General features: G+C 40.8%; 2 protein-coding genes across 3 annotated transcripts; one reads left to right on the top strand and one right to left on the bottom strand.

Annotated features, from left to right (window-relative positions):
• Positions 1-379: 379 nt before the first annotated feature.
• napbb (N-ethylmaleimide-sensitive factor attachment protein, beta b) lies at positions 380-5,064 on the top strand. Its single transcript, XM_088324657.1, has 11 exons — positions 380-587; positions 2,009-2,088; positions 2,253-2,369; positions 2,726-2,772; positions 2,909-2,986; positions 3,066-3,121; positions 3,222-3,306; positions 3,377-3,481; positions 3,548-3,616; positions 3,689-3,739; positions 4,820-5,064. Exons 1-11 carry the CDS (start codon positions 487-489, stop codon positions 4,919-4,921), a joined length of 891 nt encoding a protein of 296 aa, XP_088180783.1. The 5' UTR covers positions 380-486; the 3' UTR covers positions 4,922-5,064.
• Positions 5,065-6,901: 1,837 nt separating this feature from the next.
• gzf1 (GDNF-inducible zinc finger protein 1) lies at positions 6,902-16,150 on the bottom strand. 2 transcript variants are annotated; one of them, XM_088324655.1, is made up of 8 exons: positions 15,922-16,150; positions 14,285-15,072; positions 13,407-13,590; positions 10,813-10,976; positions 9,445-9,539; positions 9,208-9,375; positions 8,983-9,140; positions 6,902-7,466 (listed from the first exon to the last, which is right to left on the bottom strand). In XM_088324655.1, the coding sequence occupies exons 2-8, from the start codon at positions 15,058-15,060 to the stop codon at positions 7,038-7,040; spliced, it is 1,974 nt and encodes a 657-aa protein (XP_088180781.1). In that variant the 5' UTR covers positions 15,061-15,072; positions 15,922-16,150; the 3' UTR covers positions 6,902-7,037. The 2 variants fall into 2 exon arrangements, with proteins under 2 accessions (XP_088180781.1, XP_088180782.1); XM_088324656.1 differs by lacking the exon at positions 15,922-16,150 and adding an exon at positions 15,164-15,908.
• Positions 16,151-16,714: the final 564 nt, after the last annotated feature.

The following is a 16,714-nucleotide window of genomic DNA, read 5'->3' as shown; positions in this document are numbered from 1 at the left end:
CAAAAACAAGTTGCAGGATATGTTTTCACATTTTCAGTTTGTGCATACATTTCTCTATTCTACGTAGTAAAAACAAGACCCGTTTTCCCCGTCTGTAGATCCACATAACAAAATTAGTTGTAATTGTTTGGCGCCACCTCTTGGCAACAATCATAAACTACGATATATTTTATTTTATAAAAAGTGTCTTTTTACTCTCTTATGTATGCAAAATAAAAGTGCAATGTTCATTATTTTTTTATTTAAAGTTGTATTTGCCATCACTTATAATGTACAGCTGTTATTACATTGACCTGGTAGTTGTAGTTCCCTTCCTGGCAAAAGTCAAATGTAGACACGTAAAAAAGGACTACATTACCCACAATGTAACATCATAGCAACTAACGGGAACGCTTGTGCGTAAACCTGTCTGTAATCCTTGCCGTGACAGCTCAATCCCCTGCGGTTGTTTACGGACTTTAAACGCAAAATTTATCGAATAAAAACATGGACAACACCGGAAAAGAAAAGGAAGCGATACAACTGATGGCCGACGCTGATAAGAAAGTCAAGTCGTCGGGTTCTTTTTTGGGAGGGATGTTTGGCGGGTAAGGAAGAAGCTTAATATGAGGCATTACACCTGGTAATGATATTGGTTGTTTACCCCTAAAACCGGCTTCTGTTTTCATCAAATAATTTGAAACTTAAAAATATATGTATGTTTCAAACCACAGCTGCGCTAATTGTGCTAACTCACCGGTTAGCATCTCGGTACTTTAAGCTAGCTCGTTATTATTTATTACGTCTTTACGACATTTCTCTCCACTTTTCGGCAGTCGACCTAATCATCCTAAAAGCGAGTTTGGCACTTTGCCCTCATTAGTTGTCATAAATGTTTCTTTTAAGTAGACAGCCCAAGATTTATTTAGCATTTTTATTGGATGGTTAAGGTCATAATGTAGACCATACTTATAAAAAGAAAGTAAGCAATGTGTACTAAATCTGATGCTTGTCAACCTCAGCCCCCATTAATGATTGCAATTTCTCTTATTGAACGATAATACATCTTTGCAAACACAAACTGACTCCTATTTACTCACGGCAGGGCAGACTATGTAGACCACAGGTGTCAAAGAGGCGGCCAGTGGGCCAGATCAGGCCCGCTAAGGGATTGAATCCGGCCCGCGAGACAACGCTCAGAGAAGCGCAAGAGAAAAACGAGCTGCATGTTGAAATATGTAAACTTGATGTTGCCAAAGCCAGGTCCCTTTTACAAAGACACTGTACTTGTATTTATTTCTCTCTCTTTCTCTCTCTCTTTTCCACCCCTTTTCTCCCACTCTCATGGAGCATGGTTTATGCACTATGAGGTGTTACTATAATGGTTCTGGATAAAAAGTCATCCCATCGCTCATTAGTCCCATTAAACACGGGTTCACTCTCCCTAGCATTTTTTTCCCAATAAAATTGCGTCTGACATTAGTTGTTCTACATATGGTTATACTCCAACAGAAACGGTCACAATTTAGCTTAATTTGCAACGCAATTTGCAAGAGGTATTAGTTTCCATCGTCTTCCTTCAGTGTGTGTTCTTTCCTCTCATAGTGAGGAAAGAAGAACAGAACTTTGTAAATGTCTTTCATCAATAGAAAGTGATCTTGCCCGAATTGACTTTTTTATCTTAAACATATGTAATCAGAACGACTCGGGTTTAATACTGCGACAATATTAGCAATAAACAATAACGTTGTCGTCTGCTACCAGTGACTGAGACAATGTTGATTAGAGCCAAATTGGACAAGACGAGAGCGGTCTAACAAAAAACCCTTAAGTTTAAATTTTGTTTTTTTTCCTGTACATAAATTGTTATACGACGTACACAATTTTAAATGACGGGGCAAACGAATAGGTTGGCAGGTATAGGACCAGGTCATGTACTGGATGATAAACAGCTCCCTTATTACTACCAAATCGAATTCTTAAAATGTATTGGGTCTCGTGACTCCCCCCCTCTCTATTTTCTGCACAGAGGACATCACAAAGTGGAGGAGGCCTGTGAAATGTACTGCAGAGCTGCCAACATGTTCAAAATGGCTAAGAACTGGAGCGGTGAGATAAGAACCTGAATAATAAACACAGAGAATACCCTAAAACCTGCAAGGATTATTATATTTTCTTCTTTTTTCTTTGCACAGCACTTTTTCAAGACGCTGCCAATTTAATGCTGACTCAGAGTACTAAATGTTAAACAACTCTCGGTTTATTCTTTTCAGCTGCCGGTGGGGCCTTTTGCAAAGCCGCACACCTCCAGATGCAGCTGCAAAACAAACACGACTGCGCCACAGTTTTCATTGACGCCGGGAATGCATACAAGAAGTCCGATCCCAATGGTGAGACCAATGATGTTAGTCGCGACTGTGTCATTTATAGAGCGAACCAGATCAGGGCATGTGATCTACATTAGGAAATGAGTGCTCACACCAGTGGCTTCATGAAAAATACTTCTTTCGGACTGATAATTTTGAACATATGTCCTTTTTGGGGCAAAAAAAGGATAAAGCTCAAGTTGATGTTATAGAAATGTTTTTAAAGACTATCGAAGTATGAATTATTATACAAGTCTTTGAGTAATGTATTATTTAGCGTATTTCAGCTTCAACTTTTAGCCTTTTTGTTTACTAAAACCATTCATGTCTTAACATTTGTCCCCTCTTGCTCTTCTATTTCTTCTTTATGCTGCCAAAAGAGGCAATCAAGTGTTTAATTGCCGCCGTCGATATTTACACAGACATGGTAAGAAAGTAGAGTACATACTTAACTGGCTGACTAAAATCATTGGGTACATGATAATGATGTCTGATACAAAAACCGTCGATTGACTCCGAGAAAAATGGTACTCAAAAATGAATTGAAAAAAATCAATTTACAGGGAAGATTCACCATTGCCGCAAAACATCACATCAGTATTGCCGAAATCTACGAGGCCGAACTGGTGGACATCGAAAAAGTATGATTAATTTTTGTGTTTTTTAAATTCTTCCGTCCACCAATTGAAAATGTGTTCATGATTTTTTTCATCTGCTAAGGCAATTGCTCATTACGAGCAAGCGGCAGATTACTACAAGGGGGAGGAATCAAACAGGTATTATATATATCGTGATATAATACCAGCCTTGTTTTGCAGGAAAATCATGACTCCGATGACTTTTTAATGACATTTATGACTTCCTCTCTTTGTGTAGTTCTGCCAACAAGTGTCTGCTGAAGGTGGGAGCATACTGCGCTCAGTTGGAACAGTACCAGAAAGCCATCGAGATCTATGAGCAGGTATGAAGCTGGCACCTCAAGGTCATTTCGTCTGACTAAAAACGTCTCGTGCGCTCGATGATGTCATCAGGTGGGCGCCAACACGATGGACAACCCGCTTCTAAAGTACAGCGCCAAGGAGTATTTCTTTAAAGCTTCCTTGTGTCATTTCATTGTGGATGAGCTCAACGCAAAGGCAAGTGGAGCTTGGTACAAGATGTTGTCGTGAAGGCCTAACTCCACCTTCCTCAAACCCCTGCAGATCGCTGTGGAAAAGTACGAAGAGATGTTCCCGGCTTTCTCCGATTCCAGAGAGTGCAAACTGTTGAAGGTAGCCACTCATCATGGTATTCATTTATTTGTATTTTTTTACGTTTTATCAAACTCAGTTCTTTAAAAATAGAAACTGCTGGAGGCACATGAGGAACAGAACAGCGAGGCCTTCACAGAAGCAGTAAGTTGGTTCCAAATTACACATTTTTAGTAATATACAGATATGTTATTTTCCTTTTTTTATTATAAAATAAAACACAAATTACAAGTATTATTAAAATTGTATTTTATTCTTTTTGTATGTATTTCAATATATTTTTAACAGTAATGTAATAAGTAAAATACTTAATGAGCATTTCACTTTACTAGAAAAAATAATTTATATAAATTAGATACAAAATATTGTTTTAATATAATAAATGTGAGTACAAAATATTATTTTACCATCAAAAAAGTAAGTCAAATATTTAGCGTTTTTCGAGCAAAATAATATGCTCATTTTTAGTCAATGTTTTTTTAATTTTATTCAGTTTGAACATGTTTTTAGTCAAAACAAACAAAATTATTCTCAAGATTTTATGTATAAAATTTTTATCTTTACTATTATTTTTTCTTGTAAAATATTTGACGTTACAGATAAAATAAGGAAACAGAGTAAATTAAAAACAATGCTTAGAAAAGCAAATAATGTAAATTTTTATATCTTGTGACTTTTTTCGTGTAAAATAAGATAAAATTAGGTCAATTTCCGCGTCCTCTTCCTCGTTTGTGTGTAAACATTCCATTCTGTATCTCCAGCGCGCTAAGAACTTTGACTTTATTATCGTTTAATATCTTTGCATCCATTCAATATGGTTGGTGTAAAGAAGACGTTTTATTTGAAATGAAAGAGGAATAAGAAAGCTCAATGCAGTTGCGAAAATGGTTGCATAGATATTTTTCGGCCACTTTCTACCACAGAGGAGGATATCTTGAACTGCATCTTCCAAAAGTAAGTTAAACTTAACTTTATCTTTATAGAGCATATTTTATTTAATGTTTATTTTTTAGTACAAAACAATGAGGGTTACTTATACAAGCCTTAAACATACTTATTTAAAACTTAAACATACTTTCCATAATAAAATATAGTACTGAAGCAACTTACTAACAAATTCCATTTCCGATCGTCTCGTTCGTAAGTAGGGCAGCATCTGTATAATTATGTGGCAGATTGTTATCAAAACTCATTTGACATTAATGTTTTTCTCCATATCTTAAGGTCAAAGAGTTTGACTCAATTTCGCGTCTGGACCAGTGGCACACCACGTTGCTGCTGCGCATCAAAAAGACAATCCAGGGCGATGAGGGAGACCTCAAATGAGGGAGAGCCGACACCACAGACGGGAAAAATGAGTCACGTGCATGGTTTTCCCCCCAAAACACAAACACACATTTGTTTTACAGTCACGCTTCCTTCCAAATTCAGTTGGAATGTTAAGCAACGTAACATCCACTCTGAGTGCTGCGTTCATTTTTACCAACTTATCAGTCGCATTAGCTTTATTTACCGGGTGCAATATCAAAAAGACTCTAAAACCATTTTACTCACACAAAAAAAAAATGATAAATATGCAATATATTTTCTTCTCAAAGAAACTGATATACTCACTGGTTCCTAAACATGTTTAAAGACTGTTACTCATAACATAAGCCACTTTATTATTCCCTATCCTCGTGATTGTAAAAAGATTCATTATTGTGGCTAATATGGTTTGATTATGGTCCACCCTTCCTCAGTACGCATGTCCCTCCCCAACCGCGTTGCATTCAAATACTCACTAAAGTAAAAAAAAAAATACAATAAATTAAACTCTGTGCTAGTTCAAATTGATAATAAAGTTGGAATCTATCCCCATGAAGCGCCACGTCCTTGTTTTCTTCATCAAATCATGCAAAATTTCATTATTGTCTTCTTCTATAGAGTGCAAACGTACTATTACACTTTTATAATACAGAAGTCTCCAACGTGGGGCCAAAAATCTGTTCAATTTTATCAGTGTTTATTTTATATTCTTATTCAGTTGACATTATGTTGAAGGAGTTCTAATCTGACGAGTAAGTACAGTGCTCTCCAACGTTGTGCCCACAGTTACCAAATAGCCCCTAAAAACACGCAAGGACCCTGCAAACAAGTTCTGACAAAAAGGGTCATTGTGATTTTCTTGGAAATTTGATTTCTAATTGACATGTTTTAGAGGTTGAAACTGTACTCTGAAAAATCAACCTAGTTTTTACATAGTAACGACGCAAGTTATTTTTAAAAATGTCAGCATCCGAAATAACGTCTGCCTGGACGCCCGGGGCGTCCATCTAATACGTCGGGCGTACAACTTACACATCTTTGCCCGGGTGGCCGACAACTTTTTCAAGAAGAAAGAAATCTTTCGTTTTTATTTTTTTTCCAAATCAAACGTTTGCTTTATTCCGATTTCGAAATCTTCTTTCGGTTTGGAAGTTTCGGCATTTTGGTTCTCCGGTTTCCGCCCACATTCCCAAAAACAGGTGAATAGGCCGGTTGAAATTGTCCCTAGGTGTGAATGAGCGAGTGAGTTGTCTGTCTCTACGTGCCCTGCGATTGGCTAGCAACCAGTTCAGGGTGCCCCCTGCCCGAAGACAGCTGGGATGGGCTCTAGCACCCATGCGACCCTACTGAGGATTAGCGGTGCAAATAATGGATGGTTCGTTAGGCAATTTGCATACTCGGCAGCCAATCAGAAGCCTGCATCGAATAACTTCGTGCTTCCGGACTTTCCCGAGCGTTATAATTTTCCAAAGTAAGCGCACAGAGAACGCAAGAAAAATGAATAAGTGGTTAGGAATCAAGCCAAAACCTCAGCCCCGGAAGAAATATTCAAATGAAGCTAACAAAATTGATGACGCTACAAAACGTACATTAAAAGCATCGTGGAAAGAGGAGTTCACGTGGCTTGTAGCAGACGACGCAACGCAAAACATTGCATGAATGAAAATGTGTTAAAGGAGGTACATACTGATGGCAGATGGAAAACAGCGATGTCATATACATGCAATGCAAGTTATAAAAAGATTTATAATAAACTTAAAGTGTTGTTCTGTTATATATTCTAATTATCAATCCTTAATACTTTGCAACAACAGGGTTTTTTGTGAAAAATGGGGCAGGTAACTTTATGACTGGGTCCTGGTGTCCGGTAACTTTTTGTCATGAGTTTCAGAGACTGAACATGTGCATTAAACAGGTAGCCCTTTGCACAAATAACAAAAAGCAGCTTTCGGCTTCAAAAAGGTTGAGATGTCTCTTATAATGGTAATAAGCATGGGCTCACACATAACACATTTTATTTGTATATATCCACATGAAATATTCAAGTGCTAATAAAAAAGGTGATTATATTAAAACTTGAATACAGCAAAATTCTCAAGGACGGACTTCTGATTTTTAATTAGATTCGCATTTTCTAGGGCTTGGCTAAGGGCTCTTCCATTCCTGGGGTCCTTTGCAGCTTTTGCTCATCTTGATACATGTCATCCGTCACGACCACCGAGAGAATGTCTGGCTGCTGCTCGAGCAAGTGTTTGGCCTCCGAGGGGTTTTTCTCCAACGGGAAAACTCGGTCCGAGGTGAGGATGTCATCGCCGTCCGAAGTCACTGATTCGTTTTGGACGTCCGCAACCTCGGCCGGGTCGTCGTGACTCACTTGGGGGGTGGTCTCCGACTCTGGGATTTCGGGAGGCGAGCCACCTGAGGCGGTTGAAGCAAAGTTGTCGTTTGCTGCCTTTTTCCCAGGGTTCTTGTTATTTTGCGTTCGACGTCTGGATTTCTTCTCCTCCATGTTGCCCTCCAAGACTACCAGGTAGTTCTTCCATGGAGCATTGGCGTCGTGAGTCTGTAATTGGAACACGGTGAAGGGAGTTTTGAAAGAGTCTGCATTTCATTCTATTTTCATATGGAAACTAAATTATTTAGTAATCATTTTTCATTTGTTCACCTTGCTAGCTGGTTATCAGTTGGTCTGTTGTTGCTTTTGTGTCCATTTGTTGGTTGGCTTGCCAGCAAGATGCTGGTATATTGGTTTTCTGTTTGTTGGTAACTGTGCGTTTGTAAGGTTAACGTAAAATTAAGTCGGATTTGACTCTTAACTCAGAGTTAAAGGTTACTCTTGTGCTTAAACGGTTTCATCGCGCTGTAAAGGGGCTTTAACACAAACTCAAAGAGTGAAGGGGATTTTCAAACTCAAAGTACTAAAAGGATTTTGACCTGAACTCAAACTCAAAGAGTTAACCCTAACCCTAAAGAGACTTTCACTGGTACTCACAGTTAAAGGGTTTTAACGCAACCTCAAAGGGTTAAGGGGACTTTGACTCAAACTCAGAGTTGAGACAACCTGAACAAAGACCCAGACTTAAGGTGACCTTAACGCAAACTCAAAGAGTTAGGGCGACTTTTACATCAATTCAAAGAGTTAAGGCGACCTTATTGCAACCTTACTCGTTTTTACCTGTACTACACAAAAGTGACATCTAGTGGTCAAATATTACACATTGTCCCTTTGATTGAACTCATGGAAACTGTTGCTAACTGGAGCATGACAAAAGTAGCACACGAACACTCAAGTTCATCCATCCATCCATTATCTGCACCGCTCTTCCTCAGTAGGGTCGCGGGGGCGCTGGAGCCCATCCCAGCTATCTTCGTGCAGTGGGCAGGGGACACCCTGAACTGGTTGCCAGCCAGTCGCAGGGGACACAGGGACAGACAATTCGCCCGCTCATTCACACCTAGGGACAATTTGGACCAGCCAATTAACCTGACGTGCGCTAACCACTGTGCCGCCCAATTAATTTAAATACTTCATCTCATTATTGAAATGAAATGATCTGCATTTATATAGTGCTTTTCAAGTCAATGTAGACTTCCCAAAGCGCTTTAAAATGTGCTTCACATTTCCCAATAGCGGCCGTGCTAACCTGCTTATTGGGGGCATTAGGGGTTCAGTGTCTTACCAAAGGACACTTCGACATGTAACACAGAGAGGCCGGGATTCGGACTGCGATCTCTTGATCCCAAGACGAGCGCTCTACCATTGCCGCCCTTTCATTATTATAAGTCTGAGTGCTTTTTATTCCCATAACTTTCTTTTATATCAATAACATCAAATGTTCTCAGTTTGATGAATAGTAATCAGCAAATAGCTACAGTTGCTTTGGAAGTGGTGCCTATTTCTGGCGGTATGAAGTGGGCGTATTGACAATTGCAGGTCGTTTGCTTTTTTTTCTGTTGCGCTTTTCTAAGCATTGTCTGGCGGGCCACATAAAACGATGTGGCAGGCCACTTTTAGTCCAATAGCCATGATTTTGACACATGTGTTGGTTCAACTCATCAAGGTCCAAGATGTCACTCACCGTAGTGTGCCGGCGCAGAATGGACTTGTCCGTGAAAGTGCGGCTGCACAGCCCGCACATGTATGGCTTTTCGCCGGTGTGGATGCGGTGGTGCCGCTGGAGAGCGTTGAGCTGCGTGAAATGCTTGTCGCAGTAATTGCAGGCATAAGGACGTTCCCCTGTGGCGGGTGGGAAGAACCGTCACACATAACTCTCAATTTAAGAAATTGGGATTAAAACGCTCACCCGTGTGCACCATCAGATGCTGCCGTAGGGAGTTCCTCTGGCCGAAGCAGCGGTCGCAGTGCTCGCACTTAAACGGTTTGGAGCCCGTGTGGATGTTGGCGTGATAGCGGAGATATTCTTTAGAGGCGAAGCTTTTCCCGCAGGCCTCGCACATAAAGGGTTTCTCACCTTGAACGGACAAAAAAATCGGCAATGGCATCATGACGGGTATAATCATCTCAGGGTTTGTGGTCTTACCCGTGTGGGAGCGCTTGTGATAGGACAGCATGCTTTTCTGGGTGAAGCGAGCGTCGCACTCGTCGCAGGCGTAGGGCTTCTCACCCGTGTGGATCCTAAACACAACCGCAATCTAATCACGTATGGTGCCGAAAACCAAACGTTGCTTTATTGCGAATCACATTTCTTTGTAAAGCACCTTTTAGACAATTAATTGCCACGGTTTAAAAACATACAATGTACAGCAAGACGATAAAATCCCCTCCTTTTTCCTCGCCCAACAACCTGAATCCCCTAATACACATACACACAATGGTTAAAATTAAATACATAATGATAATAGAAATAATTGTAGCAAAGCAAAGACTAACCATGTGAGGAAAGGGACCTCGGGAGGCTTATCCACAATGATATGAATGGCAGAAGATGACCTAAAATTTTAAGTCGATGAACCACAGTACCACACTCTAGTAATACACCTTAAAAGTCGACCCTGAAACGCACGGAGAGCCAACGCTGCGATTTTAAAACTAACGTTGTGTGCGTATCCGCATAAGCCCCCGTGCTGTTAAATTTTGTAGTAGCTGCAAGCTGGCGATGTTCTTTTCGAGAAGACCGGAGAACAGGGCATAATTATATGTGGCATAATTATACTCCAAACGAGAGTCTATAAAAGCATGAATCAGCAACTCCGTGTTTCCTTGAGAGAGAACTGGGTGGACTCTGACTATATTCTTCAGATTATGAAACAGTTTTAGTTAGATTTCATAAATGTGGATTGAATTGAGCTCTGTCAAAAACAACGCCCAATTTTATAATTAATCGTAAAGGTATAAAATCTTGGAGTTTTAGTAAAGGTTTCTCTCACTCACTTTTAGGAATAATGACTCACACCCGTTTTATCCTAGTTAAGTTTTAAGTCACCTGCAGTAACGACCTAATATCTAAACTGCATTTAAAGAGGGTATCTATAGGACTTGTGTCATCTCAGGACACTGTAATATACAGCTAGGTGTCCTCTGAGCGACTAAAGAAACTGACTCTGTGACTCCCGATTCAAAAAGAATTGGTCCTAAAATTGAACATTGGGGAACCCCACATTTAACTTGCGTTTGGGAGGAACATGGATTCATACTTCCCAAGAAATGTCAGTCGTTGAGGTAGGAGTCAAAATTCAAAACAATACAAGGGATGCCCACCAGGTTTCTGATTCTATTTAATAAAATGTGATGATTTACTGTGTCAAAGTCAGCACTGAAATCCGGTAGCACTATAACTATAAGCTTATCAAAGGCCATATTGTACTTAATATCATGAAAAAATCTTTTAAAAGGCAGGCTCTGTACTGTAGTTGATCCTAAAAACAGACTAAAATACTTAGAATGTGACCTGCGGTGCATCTTGAGAGCAGAATTCTGGGTGAAGCGTGCGCCGCATTCGGTGCAAGCATAGGCCTTGATGCCGCTATGTGTTCGCATGTGCAACATCAGAGATGCTTTGGAGCTCAGCAACTTGCCGCAGTCGGAGCACTGGTGTGCATGTCGGTCATGTACCTCAAAAAAAGAAGAAAAAAAAGACGTTATGCAAAAGGGCCTGCAAAGAATGCAAAAAAGGAGATCCAACACTTCACAACGAGAGTGTCAGCTCTCTACAGTCATATTCAAGGCAATTCACAGAGATGACTAGCTTAACTAACAGTCATGCTACACCTATACCGGGCACTATCCATCCATTATCTGCACCGCTTATCCTCAGTAGGGTCGCGGGGGAGCCCATCCCAGCCATCTTAGGGCAGGGGACACCCTGAACTGGTTGCCAGCCAGTCACGGGTCACACAGAGACAGACAACTCACTCGTTCATTCACAGCTAGGGACAATTTGGACTGGCTAATTAACCTGACATGCATGTTTTGGGGAATATGGGAGTGCCCGGAGGAAACCCAGGCAAGCACGGGGAGAACATGCAAACTCCGCACAGGACGGTTGGTAGCTGGACTTGAACCCTAAACCTCTGCAACAACCCAGCCGCCGTGCCGCCCTACAGGGCACTATAAAATGGTAAAATATTTATTGGTGCAAGGATTCGCTAACAATTATGGACATTTATTATGGGCCATGTAAAAGTGGGACTGCCCAAAACTGAAAATGTAAGCCAGCTTATCACAATCTCTGTCATTTTTACCCTGCACCTCTATGAAAGAGATTTGTCTCGAAAATATTTACACATGTATTGTTCAGACCCACAAAAATTAGGGATGGGACAATAAGCTTTAGTCACGATTAGTTTGATATCGCGGTTCTCAAAAATTGCGATCCTTGTATTGTGATTGATATAATTAAGATTTTATTTTCTTTACAAAAAAAGCATCTTAAATCATACACTTCTGGGACAATAAACCATGTATGATGTTCAAACAATGCACATCAGTCAGTCAGTCTGTAAGCTGATATTATTTTCAACTGAGAAAATGAGAACATAACATGTACACTGTGCAACCGGTTTACAGCCACAAAATGTCATGAACTCAAAAGTCAATGTATGACAAGTGTGGTCCTTTAATGATCCTGTCTACAGCTAACACTGTAAGATGATAGAATAAGATCGAGCTTCTAAAAGAAAACAGCGCAAGTGTAAGCTATCAAATTAAAATCCAGATTATTAAAATCCAAAATTATTTTTTCAAAACCCGGTGCTTTTGGTCATGTCTAGCTCCGTCTTCCCAGGAACTGTATAAAATCACAATGCGTCAATACTTTGAACTTAAAAGTTATGAGTGCCAGCCTTAGTTGTCGTTGATCGCTTTCTTCCTCCATTTTCCATTTCTGTCGACTTTCTCGCATTTTCACACATCGGATATGACGTCACAAAAATCGATTTTGGGTAGGAACGTAGATTTTAAAAATCACCCAAAAAATGAACCACAATTTATACGTGAATCGATTTTTGCAATTTGCTCAATATCTAAAAATCATGTATCATTATAAATGCCCAGGCAAGATTAAAAATCATGTATGTAAATTGCAGGTATTTTAAGGATCTGAAAATCACGCACATATATGAGGTTTTGAAAAACAAGTGTGTTAATCTCGGAAATATTTGTGGACCTGCAAAATCGCAAATGTATTTGTGGATCTGAAAGACATGTGCATAAATATTTGAGACATATCACTCACTCCCCATACCGCCTACACTAACATGCTACACAGGGCCTAAATTGTCAATCATTACATTCAGGTTGGGGCTACGCTTCTCTCTCGCTGACCTATTTATTTAAGTCATCCACCTGTCATTGTTATTAATTTCTTTTGCTTTGTGGAGAATCTGCGCGATGGATTCTGTCCCCCTTCCGCGCTGGACGCAGGCTACATTGCAGATTCTCTGCTAAGAAAAAGAAACTGGGAACAATGACGGGTAGATGGTAAATAGTCTGCATTTATATAGAGCTTTACGCTAACCCATTCACACACACACACTCACACACCAATCGGGAGTCAGACATGCAAGGCGCCTACCTGCTTATTGGGGGCATTAGGGATTCAGTGTCTTGCCCAAGGACACTTCGACATATAACACAGAGGAGCTGGGAATCCAACCTGCGACCTCTTGATCCCAAGACGAGCACGTTAGATGATTTTTTTTTTTAAGTCAGCAAGAAAGAAGCCCTCCTCACAAATAAAATATGAAAATATGGGTTTGCTTCGGGCTTGGTCCCTCAAATCAGGGTGTTTTGTCGGGCTCGGGCTTGCTTGGACTTCAATACTCGCGGGCCAGGTCAGGCTGGATTCTTTTAGGCCCATCTTCTACTATAGAGTGATTCACATCGGATTTCTTCTTTTAATGGTACAGGCCTTTAAAGTACTTGAAATCGTCCATGAAAAAGGTGTAAAAACCCTGAGTGTTTTTCATATTTTATACTATTTTCTTATAAAATTTTGAATCATGATTTTAAAGAACATTTCCAAGCATTCTTTGGGGTCCTGACCTGCTGGTGGTGGCGGACCAGATCCTTCTTGCGCTTGAAATTCTTGGTGCAGATCCCGCAGGTGAAGAGGCGCTCATTGCTGTGGACGTGTTTCTCGTGGATCCTCAGGTTGCTGCGGTTGCAGAAGGTCTTGAGGCAGGTCTCGCAGCGGTAGATCAGCTCGGCTTGGACTCCATGGTAGGCACTGAAATCGGAGGACAAGTTGAAGGATTTTATAGATTTGACTATTAAAGATTTTATACGATTGAATACAAGTTACATTTATTAAGTGCAATGAAGATTTTCACTGAGTAGGCTTAAGTTCAATGAGCAGTGAAAGTCCAGGGCACCCTGACATGAGGCTGATAAGATCATCAGCGCATCTGGACACGGAGGGGCCCGATGACGGAAGACGGCAGGCATTGTTTTGATAAACGCTCTGCTGTTATGAGTTTTTCAGACATTGGGACGCTCTTCCCCGAGATGGTGGACCCCACGTAGGGGCTTTCCTTGTGCGCCCATGGGAGGAGCCGGCACACCATCTTGCGGAAAAAAACGTGGGCCGAGAGAAGGAAGCAGAAGATCGAGAGAGGAGGCTTGACAGAGACTTGAGCGACACTAATTCAGCCATATTGGATTGAGTTCACTTAGCTAAATTGTCTAAGAAATTAAATCTGCCTCCGTGTGGAAATGCCAGTCTCTTAGTCATTTTTCCATCAAGAAACGAGCGCGCATTGTTAGGTGAATGTAGGTTGTGTTTGGTTAATGGAGTCAGATAACTAATTCGAACTATTTGGTAAACGGTACATTTTAATACTTAATTCCTAACAAAGTAAATCAGAGATGAGCAAAACCTTAATCTTTCTCTTTCACTCAAAAGTTGTGCCGTCTGTACCAACCTCATGTGCTTCAGGTAGCTCCTCTCGTAGTGGAATGTCCGCTGACAGTCACTGCACAAGAACTTCCCCACACTCTTAGTCGCCCTGCCTCCAACTTTCTCCTCCTCCTCTTCCTCCTCCACCTGCTCCTCTTCCACAGACAACATCAATGACTCCTCAGTTTCATTCAGACTCTGCGTGTCCTCATCCACATGAGGCGAGGACGCATATGTGTCCTCATCTTCGTCCAACGTCTCGCCTTGAGTTGGGATGCTCCTCTGTAAGACGTTGCGGCCACCTAAGCTCAGTTTCAGCTTGGTAGCCTTCACATTGGTTCGATTTGAAGGCGACTTGGAGCTTTTCCGAGCAGGCCTCAGCGTCATTCTTTTCTCGTTCGCCCTTGAAGACTCCGCCACCGCACGATTCTCCCCGCAAACCTCCACCAGCTCTTCACATTCTAATATCCTCGCCACTTCTCGCACGTCAGCGACCCTGCTTTGGGCCACTTCTGTCTTCCCAGTGTAGACAAACTCCAAAAAGTCTGCAAAATCCAACGGGTTCATATCAGAGAGCGGGACGCGGTCCAGAGTGGAGTCCGGCGACAGGAAGATGTTCCTGAAGTAGCCACTAGAGGCAGCGAGGACAACCCTATGAGCCTGGAACGCCCGAGAGTCGCCCTGGTGCTCAACCTGGACTGTGACGTCACTCAGGTGTCCCTGCAGTCTCAGGTGTTGAAGAGATTCCAGGATGCTCTTGTGGTGCGTTTTCGAGGCGAGCTTGACCACCTCCTTGCCCATTATGAAGCAAATCTGTCGGAAACAGGCGTTTTTAGATACAAGTTATATTTTGGGTTTTCTGTTGAATGGACATGGCAGATTGCTGAACTAATTTCATGAATACTTTTAAAGGTGCTGTACAGAATATAGATGTTTTCTACTCTTCTAGGTTGTGTCATCATTGCACCCTCTGTTGATCAAGTAAGTACGTCCATTTCTTAAACACAATCGAAAATAAACTGTTTAGCATTTTTTCGGGGGTTTACTTCCGCCTTTGGACAGTACTTGAAACAGGCCTCTTCTTCCTTTCGTCATTTACATGCTAAACTAACAAAAAACTGAGATGACAAGCTAAAGTCACTCCACTCTTTCTTTCTCCTCCCTAAAGTGTTCTGCGGCAGGAACAGCTTTGCTAAAAGTAAGCTAGAAGCACACCTGATTTTTTTTTTTTCAATAAAGGCTTAGTTGGGCATGGTTAACACATACTTTATAGAGAAAAGATTAGACTTGTAACTTTTAATAGACACCTCAAACGACGCACACAACCATTAAGATTTGTTTTCTGTCTGCAAAGCTATTTGTTTACTTTGCAGACAGAGAATAGTTATTTAAACTTTTGACCATGCATGTTTACATAATAAATGAGGGTTTACTTCTACGACCTATTTGCAGTGCGTGTAAAAAAAGATCGCAATTGATATGCAATGCGTCCGGGTTGCGGAGCTAAATGTTAGCACAACCAGCTACATATATGTAACGGGCAGAAGAAAGCTGTCGTTACACCGCCTCAGAAAACAAAAAACATATGTACTTCCCTTATTATCGCGAAACAAATGTTTGTTTAAAGCCAGTAACGTGAAGGGGATATAGCGGCTTTCTTACCGTAAGGTCGCTAAAATGGCAGCCCACGAATGTTACGAGAAACCAAGCGGAACTTAATCTACAGGGTGGGAGATGGACGGCAAGTCCACGTAGTCAAACAGCAGCCACTGCAACCATTTATTTGATTGATTTGGAACGTATGAACGCTATCGAAATAGTAATTATTCAAAGGTGAAAAGTAGTATTTAACGTTGTAATTTTTCCTGGTTAAGTATTTTTGTATTGACTATTTCACCATCCAACACCTCTTTGGTGGTTTGTCTTTAAAGACATTCCGTAGGGTCTGTCCGTGGTAGGTTGTACGCACGCGCAGTGGTTTACGGTTCCGTGGCTCAAAATACCGATCTAGGATCAGTGCACATACCTCAATTCCAGAAGATGGCATTCGGCCTCCTATATCGCTGATCTCAAATCTGTTTGATTTTTACGTTTCTGGGCAGCGTAAAACAGATTTTAGCTAGCTAACGCTGGGCTGAACAGATATTTGGGGTTTTTCCTCACGGTTATCAATATGTTCTTTGAGGCAGTTTCTTCGTTTTTATGAAAGTAATTGATTATTTTAGCTTGATGTATTCCCTTTCTTTTGAATTATTTATCATTTTTTGTCCACACGATAGCGCCATTGCCTAGCTTGTAAGCACACCAAGGTCAGTACATTATTATTTTTAATTACAGTAGAAAAGGCATACTGTTTTACTTTTATATCATATTGAAATGCTGAAAGAGTCGGCCAGTAATGGACTAAAAATATGAAAGTAAAATGTATGGAGCCTCAAAAATAAAAGCCACTCAT

Source organism: Urocampus carinirostris, chromosome 20, assembly GCF_059441175.1.
Source record: "Urocampus carinirostris isolate Australia breed hairy pipefish chromosome 20, RoL_Ucar_1.0, whole genome shotgun sequence".
Taxonomy (NCBI): Eukaryota; Metazoa; Chordata; class Actinopteri; order Syngnathiformes; family Syngnathidae; genus Urocampus; species Urocampus carinirostris.
This window is presented reverse-complemented; position numbering and strand designations above follow the sequence as displayed.

Coding starts and splice junctions, on each gene's coding strand:
- napbb (XM_088324657.1), top strand. CDS start 487: ATGGACAACACCGGAAAAGAAAAGGAAGCGATACAACTGATGGCCGAC. Junction 2,987..3,065: donor AACTGGTGGACATCGAAAAA/GTATGATTAATT, acceptor TCATCTGCTAAG/GCAATTGCTCATTACGAGCA. Junction 3,617..3,688: donor GAGAGTGCAAACTGTTGAAG/GTAGCCACTCAT, acceptor CTTTAAAAATAG/AAACTGCTGGAGGCACATGA.
- gzf1 (XM_088324655.1), bottom strand. CDS start 15,060: ATGGGCAAGGAGGTGGTCAAGCTCGCCTCGAAAACGCACCACAAGAGC. Junction 9,141..9,207: donor GCATCTGATGGTGCACACGG/GTGAGCGTTTTA, acceptor CACCCGCCACAG/GGGAACGTCCTTATGCCTGC. Junction 7,467..8,982: donor TTCTGCGCCGGCACACTACG/GTGAGTGACATC, acceptor TTCCAATTACAG/ACTCACGACGCCAATGCTCC.